Source organism: Triturus cristatus, chromosome 2_2 (assembly GCF_964204655.1).
Source record: "Triturus cristatus chromosome 2_2, aTriCri1.1, whole genome shotgun sequence".
In the NCBI taxonomy this organism is placed as follows: Eukaryota; Metazoa; Chordata; class Amphibia; order Caudata; family Salamandridae; genus Triturus; species Triturus cristatus.
In genome coordinates, this window is record NC_140582.1 from 826,449,868 (window position 1) to 826,463,544 (window position 13,677).

The 13,677-nt window shown below is 41.3% G+C and overlaps 1 protein-coding gene across 1 annotated transcript in view; it reads left to right on the forward strand.

The window, feature by feature from the left end:
- The window catches only part of LOC146862838 (gamma-aminobutyric acid receptor subunit gamma-1-like), a 644,159-nt gene that overhangs the window by 514,689 nt on the left and 115,793 nt on the right, over window positions 1–13,677 (forward strand). Inside the window, exon 7 of the mRNA XM_085643311.1 lies at window positions 5,390–5,542. Coding sequence (XP_085499437.1) covers window positions 5,390–5,542 — 153 coding nt within the window. The remainder of the gene's footprint in view (window positions 1–5,389; window positions 5,543–13,677) is intronic.

The following is a 13,677-nucleotide window of genomic DNA, read 5'->3' on the forward strand; positions in this document are numbered from 1 at the left end:
CAGGTACGTTGTTATGCGAAAATAAGGCAATGCGTAATACACTTATCAGGTAGTTTGTTATGCAGGAATAATGCACTGTGTAATACGCTAATGAGGTAGTTTGTTATGCAGAAACATTGCAATGTGTCCTACGACAATCAGGTAGTTCGTTATGCAGAAATAATGCCATGCGTCATAAACTAATCAGGTAGTTCGTTATGCAGGAATAATGCAATGCGTAATACTCTAATCAGGTACTTCGTTATGCAGAAATAATGCAGTGTGTAATACGACAATCGGGTACTCCGCTATGCAGAAATAGAGTAATCCGTAATACATTCAGGCACCGATCACGGTGCCTTAGGCGGTCCCTCCGCCACTCGTGCTGACTCGCAGGTAGCCTATGACAACAGTTGCCCCCCCACACGGGTGTCGTATAACACAAATAGTGCAGCTCCACACTCCGGCCCTGGTACTGCCACTCCCTTGGCAATACGGGCCACGATCCGAGCCAAAGTAGAGGCTTGCACTGCTGAAATGAGAAAGAGGCCAAGAGCGCCTCCTTCTGAGCCCGTGCCCTGCCCCAGGAGCCAACACACGTTACATGGGAGGCGCAAACTCACACTCCTCTCCTCGTCCAGCGACTTGGGCCTCCGATGCAATCTTTGGGACTTGGCAACGGCGGGCTCGGGCCGGCGACTCAGCTCCCCTGGGACTGCCGGTCCGGGCCGCTACTGCTACGAAGATCTCAGGCTGCCACAGGGCACACACACACAGCGTCGCTGAGTCTTCTTTGTCTTTGCACGATCACCGGGCACTCCACACGAAGGTCTCAGGCTGCACGATGAACATGCACGCAGCGTCACTGAGACTCGCTTTAACTCCGGGTGCATGATAACAAGGCAATCCTCACGAAGGTCTCACGCTACACAAAGCACACACACACAGCGTCGTGAGACTCGCTTGGATTCCGGATGCTCGATGCAAGGCAATCCTCACGAAGGTCTCACGCGGCACAAAGCTCACGCACACCGCATCAATGAGACTCACTTGGATTCCGGGTACATGATAACAAGGCAATCCTCATGAAGGTCTCATTCTGCACAAAGCACATGCACACAGCGTCTCGAGACTCACTTGGATTCCCGTGCACACAGTAACTGGACAATCCTCACAAAAGGTTCAGGCTGCAAAAAGCACACTAGCACAGCGTCGCTGATCCTCCCTTGGACTCCAGGAGCCCACAATCACAGGGCACTGTTTACGAGGGTCTCAGGCTGCAACAAGCAAGCGCACACAGCGCCGCAGAGACTCTCCTGGAAACTTTTGTGTTCCTGTGTTTCCGCAACAGGGAGCCAACTCACCTCGGGCCCTTGGGGATAAGTTACTTCAGGACTGTTGCAGGGATTCTGCACACACACAGAACTATGCGCAGGAAACCAGGACCTCAGTGTGTAGTGGTGTACCTAAATACCAACCTCAGTGCCCAGACTCTAATTTCTAATTTCTAATTTAAAATACTTCTAGAGCGCAGCGTACACCTTGCGGTTTCTTGCTAGCTAGCTAATCCGACTAGCTATAGTGTCTCATTCATTCTTCGTGCTATAGCGAAGCTACCAATGATTAGACATCCTAGAACATGCTACTCCGTCCCTCTCAGGATACGTGGGAACAAGAAGACTCTTTTGTTCAACTCTCGTACAACATGAGTAAATAGAGCCAAGGAGTAGTTTAAAATGTTTATTTTAACTAACGTGCTCTATAATGCAGTACACGCGCCAGTACTAGCAACAATATGCATAAGATCAAATAAATCAGCATTGTTACTATTCCATATAGAACAAAAGGGGAAATCATAGTATAATGATAGTGCAAACAGGACTATAGCACCTCGCCACCCTCCCCGTGCTCGAAGCTAGTTTATTATAGTTATAGAAGACCTCCAGGCTTTGTCAGGGGGACCCCATACCTCCGAGCTCAGATGTAGGAATTTACATCTCCGGACAAACACAGCTCTTCTATCCTGGAAAGCGTTTCTCCAAGTGTCTTAACATGCATGCAAGACAATATTAAAAGCACCAGATTTCCAGGTTTGCAGCTGTGTTCTATGTCATGGCTAGGGACGTGAAACTGACCAAAGCAAATCAACAGTTTATTGTTTTTCGACCTTGAACACACTGTACAGACGAGGAGCAGAGTGTTCAACTAAATATGTGAAATGCACTGTTCTCATGTGAAAGCGAGCAGGCAAAGTGTTTACGAGATATGCGGCATGTAGTAACATGAGCAAAAGCGGCAAAATGGCAGCCAAGCATGTCTAACTTATGCTAACTTAGCAATGTCTGTAGGTGTGTCCATATCCTCACTACAGGACACAGAACAGCAAAGTCCTTTCAAGCACGGGGATACAGCACACAGCAAAGTCTCTTCAACCTTTCCTTGGCTAAAACAGCAAACTGCCGGCCAGCCCCAGAATACACAGCAAGGGTCAGTCCTTTCCTTCAGTCCATTCAGTTGTTTCTTCCTTGGCAAAGGTTCCTCTTGACCACGAAGTTATGTTATGTTATATGGGAATTTATATAAGCGCACGTTCACCTGCAGGTCTCTTGGCGCTGATAAGTTTGAGCAGAAGAAGAGAGGGAGAGCAGATAGAGGATCAGTTAGTTACAGGCCAGGGAGAATAGCCAGGTTTTTAGAGATTTCCTAAACCGCAAGTAGTCAGCCTCCAGCCTAATAGAAGTGGGCAATGAATTCCCAAAGTAACAAAGTAACTCCAGTCTTGTTCAATCTTGATCAAGCCATTCTCCAAAGTTCAGGGGCTTCAACTTTCATAGTTATACTTCTCAATGGCTTTGAAGTCTTTGTGCTCAGGGGGCACTAACCCCTGTTCAACCCAGTTCTGGGTGCCTCCGTGCCAGTGACACCTTCTTCCTTTGATTAGTGGGGTCTGGATTCTCAATCACTCAGCAGGAGATGGGACAATTGTTTTATAGCAGCAACCCTGGCCTCTTCACCTCTAGGGGCTACTCCTCCCCCTACACTCCAGATGCAGGTCAGCCAGTTGCTGTCTCACCTCCTCCCCTGGGTCAAGACATTCCCCAGATCCTATCGCTTTCAAATCCAGACAGTCAATCCACAACCAGGCAGAGACACACAGAAATATTGGAGCACAAAAACCCAGACACTTCTGAAAGAGTGGCTTATAAACACACAATGCAAAAACCATCTTCATAGAAAGATGCGTTATTACATTGTGAGTTCAGGTATACTAAACTTAACCTGTCCATCTTAAGCCTTTAGGAAGATAGGCTGGAAAACATATTACACAGCCTTCCCATTCTATCCTATGGGCAAGATGGCCTTTCCACAGTGAAAAACGAAATAGAGATTATTTCACTGTCAGGACATGGCACACACCTTAGTACATGTCCTACCTTTCACATTCACTGCACCCTACCCTGGGGGTACCCTAGACCTACCATAGGGGTGTCTAATGTGCATAGAAAGGGAAGGGTAAGGTCTGGCAAGTGAGTGCAATTGTCAGAACAACATGGCAGTTTAACAAACTGCGTGCAGGCACTGCAATGGCAGATCTGAGTTCCCTTTTTAAGGCTACTTGTGTGGGTGGCACAATGAGTGATGCAGGCCCACTAGCAGCATTTGCATTACCAGCCCTGGCACACATAGTGCACTTTACTAGGGACGTTACTAGGAAGGCAAACATACCAATCATGGACAACCAATTACCATTATACTTTATACAGGGAACACTTGCACTTTGACACTGTTTATCAGTGGCAAAGTGTCCAAAGCATCTAAGTTGGCAAAACAAAATCTAGCACAGCACCAAAAGTAGAGGAGGTAGAGGCAAAAAGTCAGGGGTAATCACGCCAAGAAATGCCAGGTCTAACAAGCATTATAAGGGGAAAATATCTATGTGCCATATTCGAGTGTGGCACTACATTGTATAGCAAATAATTAACACCATTGAGTTTAAAAATGTACAAATGTTGTTGATCTTACATATATCCACTCCTATGAATAGCTTCCATGCGAATATTAAACTAGCAGCTCGCAACTTAACATGCAATTCATTTTTTTATGTCATTAAATAGAAGAAACTAGCTAGCAGGTCAGTGTTTGAGAGTAATTAGAGCATGGGGGTGCATCCACACACACATACACAGTCATTTACTCTTGTGCATTCACACACACACTCACACACACACAAATACATTCACATCATACAATCACATATATATATATACACTTATACACACACACATACACACACATGCACCAAAAACTAAATAAAACATAACACCGTCTGGGTAGTGAGTAGAGGAGGGAAACAACAAATGATTTAAAAATAGCTAAGGGGATCCAAAATCAATTTTATTCACTGGATTCCTCTGCTACTAATAAAAGCAACCAACTGTCAATATGTGGATATGGTCGACATGTTTCATGCCCTCAATTGTCCAAAAGGATCAACAGCATTTCTTCAGGACCGGGGGCTGCCAACATCCACACATGAGGATGTTGGTGGCCCCCGGTCCTTAGCTTCACGGCAGCAACCTGGGAAGACCTACTGCAAAGAGCCCCCTGTGGTGCCCATTGGACATTGCAGTGCTGGCCCAACGAGGAGCTGCCCTATGATGAAGCATGACATCCTTTGGGTGTGTGAGGGCCCTTCCTCCTTTTTGGAGCTACTCCACTTTTATTTTCCATTTTATGTCAGGAACACCTGCTCTCTAACCCTCCTCCCCCTCTTTCATTGCCACTTCCAAGTCCCCTTTAGGAACTGCACAGTTCTGTTCATGCCATATCGATTAGAGACCTGTATGCCGGACCTACCAAGCCCCTGTCCCTCTCATTTGATGACTACGTGTTTTAAAACATTAGAAATGGGGATTTTATAAGGGTGATAAAATGATAGTCCTTTTCCAATCAGCTGAAGCAGAAGTACCATCATACTGGAGAAAGCGACAGAGCCCTTCAAAACAGTCAATACAATATAATTAGGTGTGGTGAACTGATAAAGATAGTTGAGTGTTCATTTGATTGATTTGGAAATCATCATATTTATTTTTTGTTTTTACTTGATATATGTCAATGATTGTATTTTATAGGAAATATTTTATTTTTGAATTGTGTCGATTAATTTTTTAATTCGAACTAAAAATACAATTGGAGTGTGGAAATCATCATGTTATTAAATAAACACTATCCCATATTTGCTCTGCAATGGAATATATTTCAAACATCCCTGAATCATAGTGGACAAAATGCTAAATACTTTTGAAGATGTAACAAATGCATCCTTTGGAGTGGCATTAAAACAAATATTAACTAGAAAGCCTTGTTCTATACAGAGCTCATTATAAGACGGTTTTATTTATTTTTTCAGGGGATTATGTTACTATGACAATTTTCTTTGATCTAAGCCGCCGCATGGGGTACTTCACAATCCAGACATATATCCCTTGCATACTGACGGTTGTGCTGTCATGGGTGTCTTTTTGGATCAACAAAGACGCGGTTCCTGCGAGGACATCATTGGGTAAGAACAGTTCAAGCTTGTAAAACGCCATGAGCTTTTGTAAATGACTTGGGACTGTGCCCAGAACTATTTTGTTGAAATCAAAGCAAAAGCGGCAACACTCAAGTCAAGTGTACAATATATTTCTTAGTCTCAGAGGCATTACACAAGTCCTGCAGCCCTTGCTGTACAGGGGCAACTCCCTTCACGCCCTTCGTTGGGCCCCATTCATCACAAGGGCCTTAAGTATACGTGAGACATGGAAGCGAAGGGGGCCCCTCACCACATTCTACACGAGAGCCCCATCGTTTTGTATTACGCCACCAGTTACGATAGCCATGAATGTCACGCAATATGAAACAGACTGAAATGTCCTGAGTTTGTAACTGAAATGCAGCTGAGCTTTATTAATACAACTCACACGATGACTCACAACACTTTTAAATATTGAAGAAGCAGTGGAAATCGAAGTCGAAATGCGACAGACCAAAGAATGTCAGAAATCTATGTTTGCACATTGGCTCCAATTTTACGGATAGTTAAAACAAGTAGCTTCTCTCCCACCTGAGAAGTCCCAGATGCAGAATCACAGAATAGCTTTTGAAAATGTGACAAAAACACTGATATCAAGATGTTAGATTGAATAATTCCTACTACAAAATACTTCCTCAATATTTAGATACCATTTTGCAAATTCGTCAGCTTTTTGAATTTACTGCATCTCCTGATGAGAGACTGTGCCAAGAGAATGCCCAAGCACTGCACATTTCGACCCGCTCTTCATTGCCACTCAGAGTGGCCCACTCTCAGTGAGGGTCAGAATATCGGCTTGCAATCATTAATTACAGATTCCAGGGACCTCGCTAAATATTCTCCGCCCAAACTCTGATAAATGTTGGCATTCCCAATGCATATGCTCCTGTTTGTTTTTTATTTTGTCCATGTGTTTTGCTCACATCATTATTTGTTTAGTCCTAAGGCATAATTGATACAGGCAGAAACAATTAAGGCTCACAAATTAGGACATATTCCGAAGAAGTATGGCTTGGCAATCGTATGCTACTTCCTGGCATCAATGACGATTTGGGTCTATTTGTGACATTTCCTATCTCTAGCGTGAGTTCTGTTTGCTTATCCTCATTCTACCCTTGCCCCTGTATTACTTTAAAAACTCATTAATCAGAAGACCTGCTTATAGAAGTAGGGCTTCTAAGTGAATCCACGTTTATCCTCGGGGTCCAGTATTAAATCTCTTTCACCATCTAAAGTCCACTGTTCAACTCTGCTCAAAAGAAGAAAGGATAATTGGATTTCCCAACAGTACACGAAATATACTGAGATATTTTCATTATGAAATATACTGATATTTTGTAACATTTTCAAGTATTTGCCGGACATGCATCTAAAAAACTGTCTCAGGCATTGGATTGTAGCTGCTGCATAGTAATACTCAGAATTCATTGTGAAAGGAGAGCCCTTCTTTGGGGCTCTTCATAGTTGTCTTCATCTATCCAACAAGTCATTCCAGTCCAAAAACATCAATCAATATAGAATTGTATCTTTTCAACAAAGGCAATCACTTGTGTTCGGTGTCATCAGATGAACCACGATTTTATGGTATATGTACTTATACGATGATTAACCCATAATCAAATGTTCACAATCTCAAAAGTTTTACATTGTCTCTACACCCACTCTAATCTTAAAGCTGGTCCGTAATTAGTACTTTTACTGCTAAACTTACTGTTAATTTTTAACTCACTTTTGTAGTAACACTAATGTTATCCATAACCCTATCATAACCAGTACATTAATCATAATCTAATTCCAACCGTAATGCTAATCATAGCTCAATGCCTTACCTTTACACCTATTTCTTTAGCTTAGTGTAACCATATTACAAACTATAATATGGATTCTAAGCCTGTCCTTAATGTTTTAACCCTTCCCCTAACCATTACACTATTCCTAAATCCACCCCCTCCTTCAACTCTGATCCTAACCGTAATGTAACCCATAATCAAGCCTTAATTTGAAGTGTATCTCAATTGTATTTATTGATAAATAACATTTTTACCATTTAGAAAATATAAATTGCCATAGTGTTTCTTATCTTTTCTTCATTATCACTGTGAGAAATTGGGTTACTGGTTGACTGGGTGGTGAGGAGGGACACTGGTCAAGCAGCAACCACAATCCTTGTCGGGGTAAGGCACAAGCAAACCCCAAATTAACCTGTGCTCAACCCCTGTTACATACCACAGAGCAGTAAGACTTAACTTAGAGGCAGTGTGTAAAGTATGTGTGCAGCACTTTAAACAGTAATACAGTGAAAACACCACACAAAAAGGTTTTCACACCAGGTTAGACAAATAGAACAGAAGTTAATAAACACATTGACAAAAAAACAATCAGTAGACTGGAGTGGGAATAGTGCATTATATTCCTACTGAGTCCAACGCTTTCCCTACTGTTTCATAAGGTGTAGTGGGAATAGTAAATTTTACCCCTCCTCAATCCAACGCTCTTCCAACTGTTGCACAGACGGGGGTGTGAATAGTAAATTTTACCCCTTCCATGTCTAATGCTTTCCCTACTGTTGCACTCACTAGAGTGTGAATTGTAATTTTTACCAGTCCTGAGTCCAAAGCTTTCCTTTACAGTTGTATACATCGGAGTGGGGATACTATATTTATAATTTAAATAGTTTAAGTTTTTTTAATATTGCTTAAATACATATTAATATTATGCATTATTGAATTGAATTTAATATGTGTATATTTATACATTTATGTGATTTTTTAGATATTTTTAGCATATTATAGTTTTATATATTGTTTACTTTTATGTACAAATACATTGGAAAAATATTACACTTTTTGCAGTTTATTTGATGTATATTTTTATGTGTATAAATATATACATACACATACATGTATATATACATAGATATCTATATAAGTGAAAATGATTATTATTGTCAATAGTTTTATACTATATATGTATATATAAGTATACACACTTTTATATATGTGTGTGTATTTGTTTGAATTAGTAAATATGTATAAAATGTTTTTAATATTAATTAAACATATTTATATTTTATTAATGTTATATGTAAAATATTTATGTTTTCTTATTTAAACTATATTAATAGTAACAACGGTATTTTTGTATATATTTTTCGATATTAGTGTAAAATAAAATGTTTGTATATATTTTTGTTATTACCATTGTATGTATAGAAAAACTATATTTTTGCAATCAATATTTTTTACAATATTTCGGTATCATGATATTTATAGTTTTGATATTGTGTCAGTGATTCCTGGGTTCTTGGTTCAGGAGACTGTGGTATATTCCTACTCACTCAGGCAGGAGTTCAGCAGGTCAGCACAGCAAAGCAGTAATTCAGCAGGGTGCAGTCCAATAGAAGGGCAGCCATTCAGCAGCACAGCAGTCCCTCTTCCTGGTGGAGTATCTGCAGGTCCAGAAGTGTACTGAATAAGAAGTTTCTGAGGTCCTTTTTTATAAACAGTTGTTATTTTGAAGTGGGGAAAAGGTTCTAGAAGCATGCCTTTGAAGGACCCAAATACCCTGCCTTCCTATCCCTGGCTTCAGACTAACTGCAATGGGTATGCAGCTCCTGTTGTGGAGACAGCACACAGCCTATTCAAATGTAAGTGCAGCTAGGCTCCGATTCTCCCTCCCATCCTGCCAGTGATGGCACATTTAGTTCCGCCTAAGCTCTCATTGTGTGTGGCTATCTAGGAGGAATACACAAAGTACATCTGTCAACTACACCCAGTCATGTGATCAGAGTCAGGCTGCAGGAACCAAATGACTAAGACAGGAAAATGCCAACTTTCTAAAATTGGCATTTTCAGAATGGCAATTTAAAATCTGATTTCACCATAAGTTTTAATGTTACTTTGTGATTCCAGGGACATCAAACATGAACTGCTCATCTCTTCCAATTTGGAGATCACACTTATGAAATGTAATAAGGTAACTGCAATATAATCCTATAGGAGAGATAGGCATGCAGTAGTGAAACATGAATTTAAGATTATTTCACTACCAGGACATGTAAAACTTAAACATGCATGCCCAGGCTTTTAAATACACTGCATCCTGCCCTCTAAGTTGTCCCCCGCCTGTCCTCGGGGTGAATCATATGTATAAAAAGGGAAAGTGTGGGCCTGGCAAAAGATTTATTGTGTCATTTCAAACAACGTCAAAACTGCACCACATATCCAATTGTGATTAAAAAAATCAAAAACTTCAGTCCGTATTGAAAAATATGGAATGTTGCTTGTTTATTGATTCCTTTATGGTATCACAGCCAACGCGTTTCGTTCTATAAATAGAACTTCTTCAGGGCTGCAATTTTTAAAAACACATATAAAAACACATATATCAAAACCTATCACATATAAATAATTATAATGACAATGTACGCAACATATAACATGACACATATATACAACAATACGAATTGTATACACTCATGTCAGAGGATGTTCCTAACTGCTTCACTTATTAGGGAAAAGGTTCCTATCCCAATATAACATTCAAAGACAAAAAATCATGATCCCTATGTGTCTGACCATATGGTGAACATGTCACAACATATGAGCACCATAGTAGCATTTAACTTACAGTTTCTGGGCACCTCTAGTGCACTCTATTAGGGAATTACAAGTAAATTAAATATGCCAATTGGGTATAAGCCAATGCTACCATATCTTAAGCTGAGACACAAGCAATTTAGCACTGGTTAGCAGTTCTCAAGTGTAAGGTCCACAAAAGCGAATTAAGCAAATATTGCTGGGGGAAGGCAACACGTTTGGGGATGACCCTGCTGAAAGTGTCAGGTCCGACAATTACTTTTCTTGATTATGAACGTTTTCACTTTCAATCATTGATTATTTGATTTATTTATTACGTTTTTTTTTTAAACTTTCAGATAATGGCACCTAACAATATACAACTATAAATGTTAGGAAAGTCAGTGCAACCTCTCACATTTGTAAAACAAACACTAGTATTGGAAACCATTCGACTGACCACCATCGTCGTGGGGCTTGGGACCGGCCACCTTTAAGGAGGTGGTCCCGCACATGAGATTACGATGCGACTGCCACCGCGGCGGTCGCATCGTGTATCTCTAACATTGCGGCGGGTGCTGCTGGCTGCAGCACCCACTGCAATGTCCAAAATGTAATGTTGGCATTTCTCTGCACTATTTGGCAGGCACCACGTGGTGCCTGCCACGTGGTGCAGGGAAATGCCCCCCCAGTGCACACCCAACTCCTCCCAACACAAGGGGGACCCGCAACCGTCCCCCAAATGCAAACCCTGCCAGCCTGTGAATGGCGGTTGAACCGCCATCTACTGCTGGCGGGGATGAAGCATCCTAATGTGGCAGACGGCGGCTGCTATGCACTGCCACCATTCTAGGTATGCTTTCCAGGTCCACCAGGCAATAGAGAACGATTGCCTGTGTTCGACCCACTGTGGATGGTCTTCCTGTCTGCCAGCAAACCGCCCGCCATCGTAATTTGGCGGGCGGAGAATGGCCGCAAGTTGGCGGTGAATCTGCCAGCAGCAGGCTGACGGTGGCAGATTCACCGCTATCGTAATCAGGCCCTAAGTTACTCAAAAGTGTAGGCACAAACTTAAACATGTATATTTATTCATGTGCAAGTTACGTTTGTGAATGGGACTGACATGTGTGTAAATCTATATATGTAAGTTTACTCTTACACTTGTGAGGGCTTTTACTACTTTAGGGAATTCACTTTTTCTGAGTGAAAACTTACTTTTTTTTTAAGAGCCAATAATATTGTAAACTGTTAAGTAAATTCTGTGTAAACCTACTACAGGGTATTTTTTAACATCCATTTCTTATTTGTTTTAGTTTTCTTAAAGATAGTACTGTTGAATGCTATAACAGTTTAGCACACCTGTTAATGCAAGAGTGATTGTTCTCATAAACACAGCCCATCTACTGCTGAAACGTATTTCAACGCCAACCAATCACATCCAGGCTGTCGACATAAAAATGAAGTCACATACCGAATAACTTTCTCTCCCTTCACTGTGGGAGTGCACGTTTGTTGCTTTACCACTCATTTTGAGGAATACATTTTTCAGGTGGAGAGAGGGAGTTTACTCGCAGAAGATTAACATATTTGGTATGTTCAGAGAAGCAGTCATTGCAAGATTTGTCTTCTCCTCTGATCTGATGCTTGACATGGTTGCAGACTGGGAGCAGGAGCTTGATTTTCTTACAGTCCATTCCAAGGCTATCCCTGCCTATGTCAAAATTTGGGCTGCACACTATTTCATGGCCACTGGATCTTTGTAGAAGGTCGGCTCTGACAATGGGCATTTCACAAATACTTGTATTAGGTACTGAGATATATCAGCAGAAGAGTGCACCAGTTTAAACCATGCCACAGTCACTGGCAGAGAGACCAAGGGTAGCAAGGCTATTTTATGTCTTTGCCACTTCCTTTATGTTATAGACGCTGTTAGTTTCACCCATGTGGAACTTCATCCACCTCACCACACAGCACACAGTTTCCAAAACAGACACTGCAAGCACACCATCAATGTGCAATCTAGCTTTGATAACAAGAGATCCAAAACTACTGTGTATGCTTTCTTTCCTGCACAACCAATAGCTGCATCTTCCAGCAGTCACGTTTTGAACCTAAATAGGTTGGTGTGGATTTTGGTAACATATGGCTCATTGATAAGTAACAATACATTACAGTGAGGAATATCTGGAAGTGGCTTCTCAAACATACTCATGAATCACTATAACACAATACACACGCAATGCTGACGCCAACCGATTTTGCATGTCTTTATTGCAGGTGATGATGGGTATGCACTCTCTCCTACTCTCCTCACACCCTGCATATTTCCAATCACAATACCTCAAATGAGGTACAGTACGACACATAGACATACATAAGCTGTGATTGAATGCACATTTGAGTTCTTAAGTTGCGATGCAGATATTGTTAACGCATAGAGGGGGTGGAGTGCTGATGCACGCCACAGAAGATGTGGGCAAGATTGTAGAAGCATGTTTCATACTGTACAACATCTCTATGTGACAGGACCTGCAAGTAGATCTTGACCCCAATCCATGCCACATTAGCTTGTTAACTCATTATTTCCTTGAGCAGTTAGTTTGGTTGCTGTATTTAGATAGTCTCCTGCCAATGATGAATGGTGAAACACTACCCAATATCATCCCTGAGACACCTCTGTTTAATTTGAATAATGTCATCAACATACTCCAATTAAAAATATACCTTTTCATTGCCTATAAAATTAAACCTTCTTTTGATGAAGAACACGTAAGTACAAAGTTTCACATAATAATCTGATGTTTTAAATATAAATGAAGTACTCAAACAATCCCTCTTATTAATTTTGCGATTGTATGCATTGTTTTGGGTTTTCTCTACATGCAGGGGTGTACCTCTGACATACAGCAGGCATCTCTTTTGCAAACATGGGAGTTACAGAGATCTCTGCTATTAAATCAGAGATTTCCACCCACCACAAAAACCAAGAAATTCGAAAAAGGATGGGGAATAACCAAATTACAACTCCATCCTCATTCATCCAGCTGCTCCTTTCCATAAACGCAAATATGGATGAGGGACAATATGAAAGGGCCCCAATATTCACAGATGAAGAATTGGGGACAATTTGTGAGGGGGTCCTCCAAATGAATTATCAGTTTTATAGAGATCCAAGGAACCAGGTTTTCAATCCATGGCTGGCCCACATCTGGAGAGAAATCACCACAAGCTACAATGCAGTGGGTGTCAACATGTCGACACTCGGTGAGAAAAAAATACTTTAAGCAATGGGAGGACCTTTGTCACTGGGCCAGGATTAAGGCTCAGAACATTCGGGAATTGGCCTGAAAGTCAGACTCTCTGCGCTCTCTCTCAAGATGCAACTGTACAAACTCTCCTGAGTGTAGATTGGCCACCCCTCAATGCTCAGCTGGAAGAGTTTAAGCAGCAGATCAATGGTAAGTCTATTATTTGTGAATTCCCTTAAGAGCAAATTTATTTTGGTGGTTCCAGTTATGTGTTTCAACTGAGCTTTGTTCTAATGTT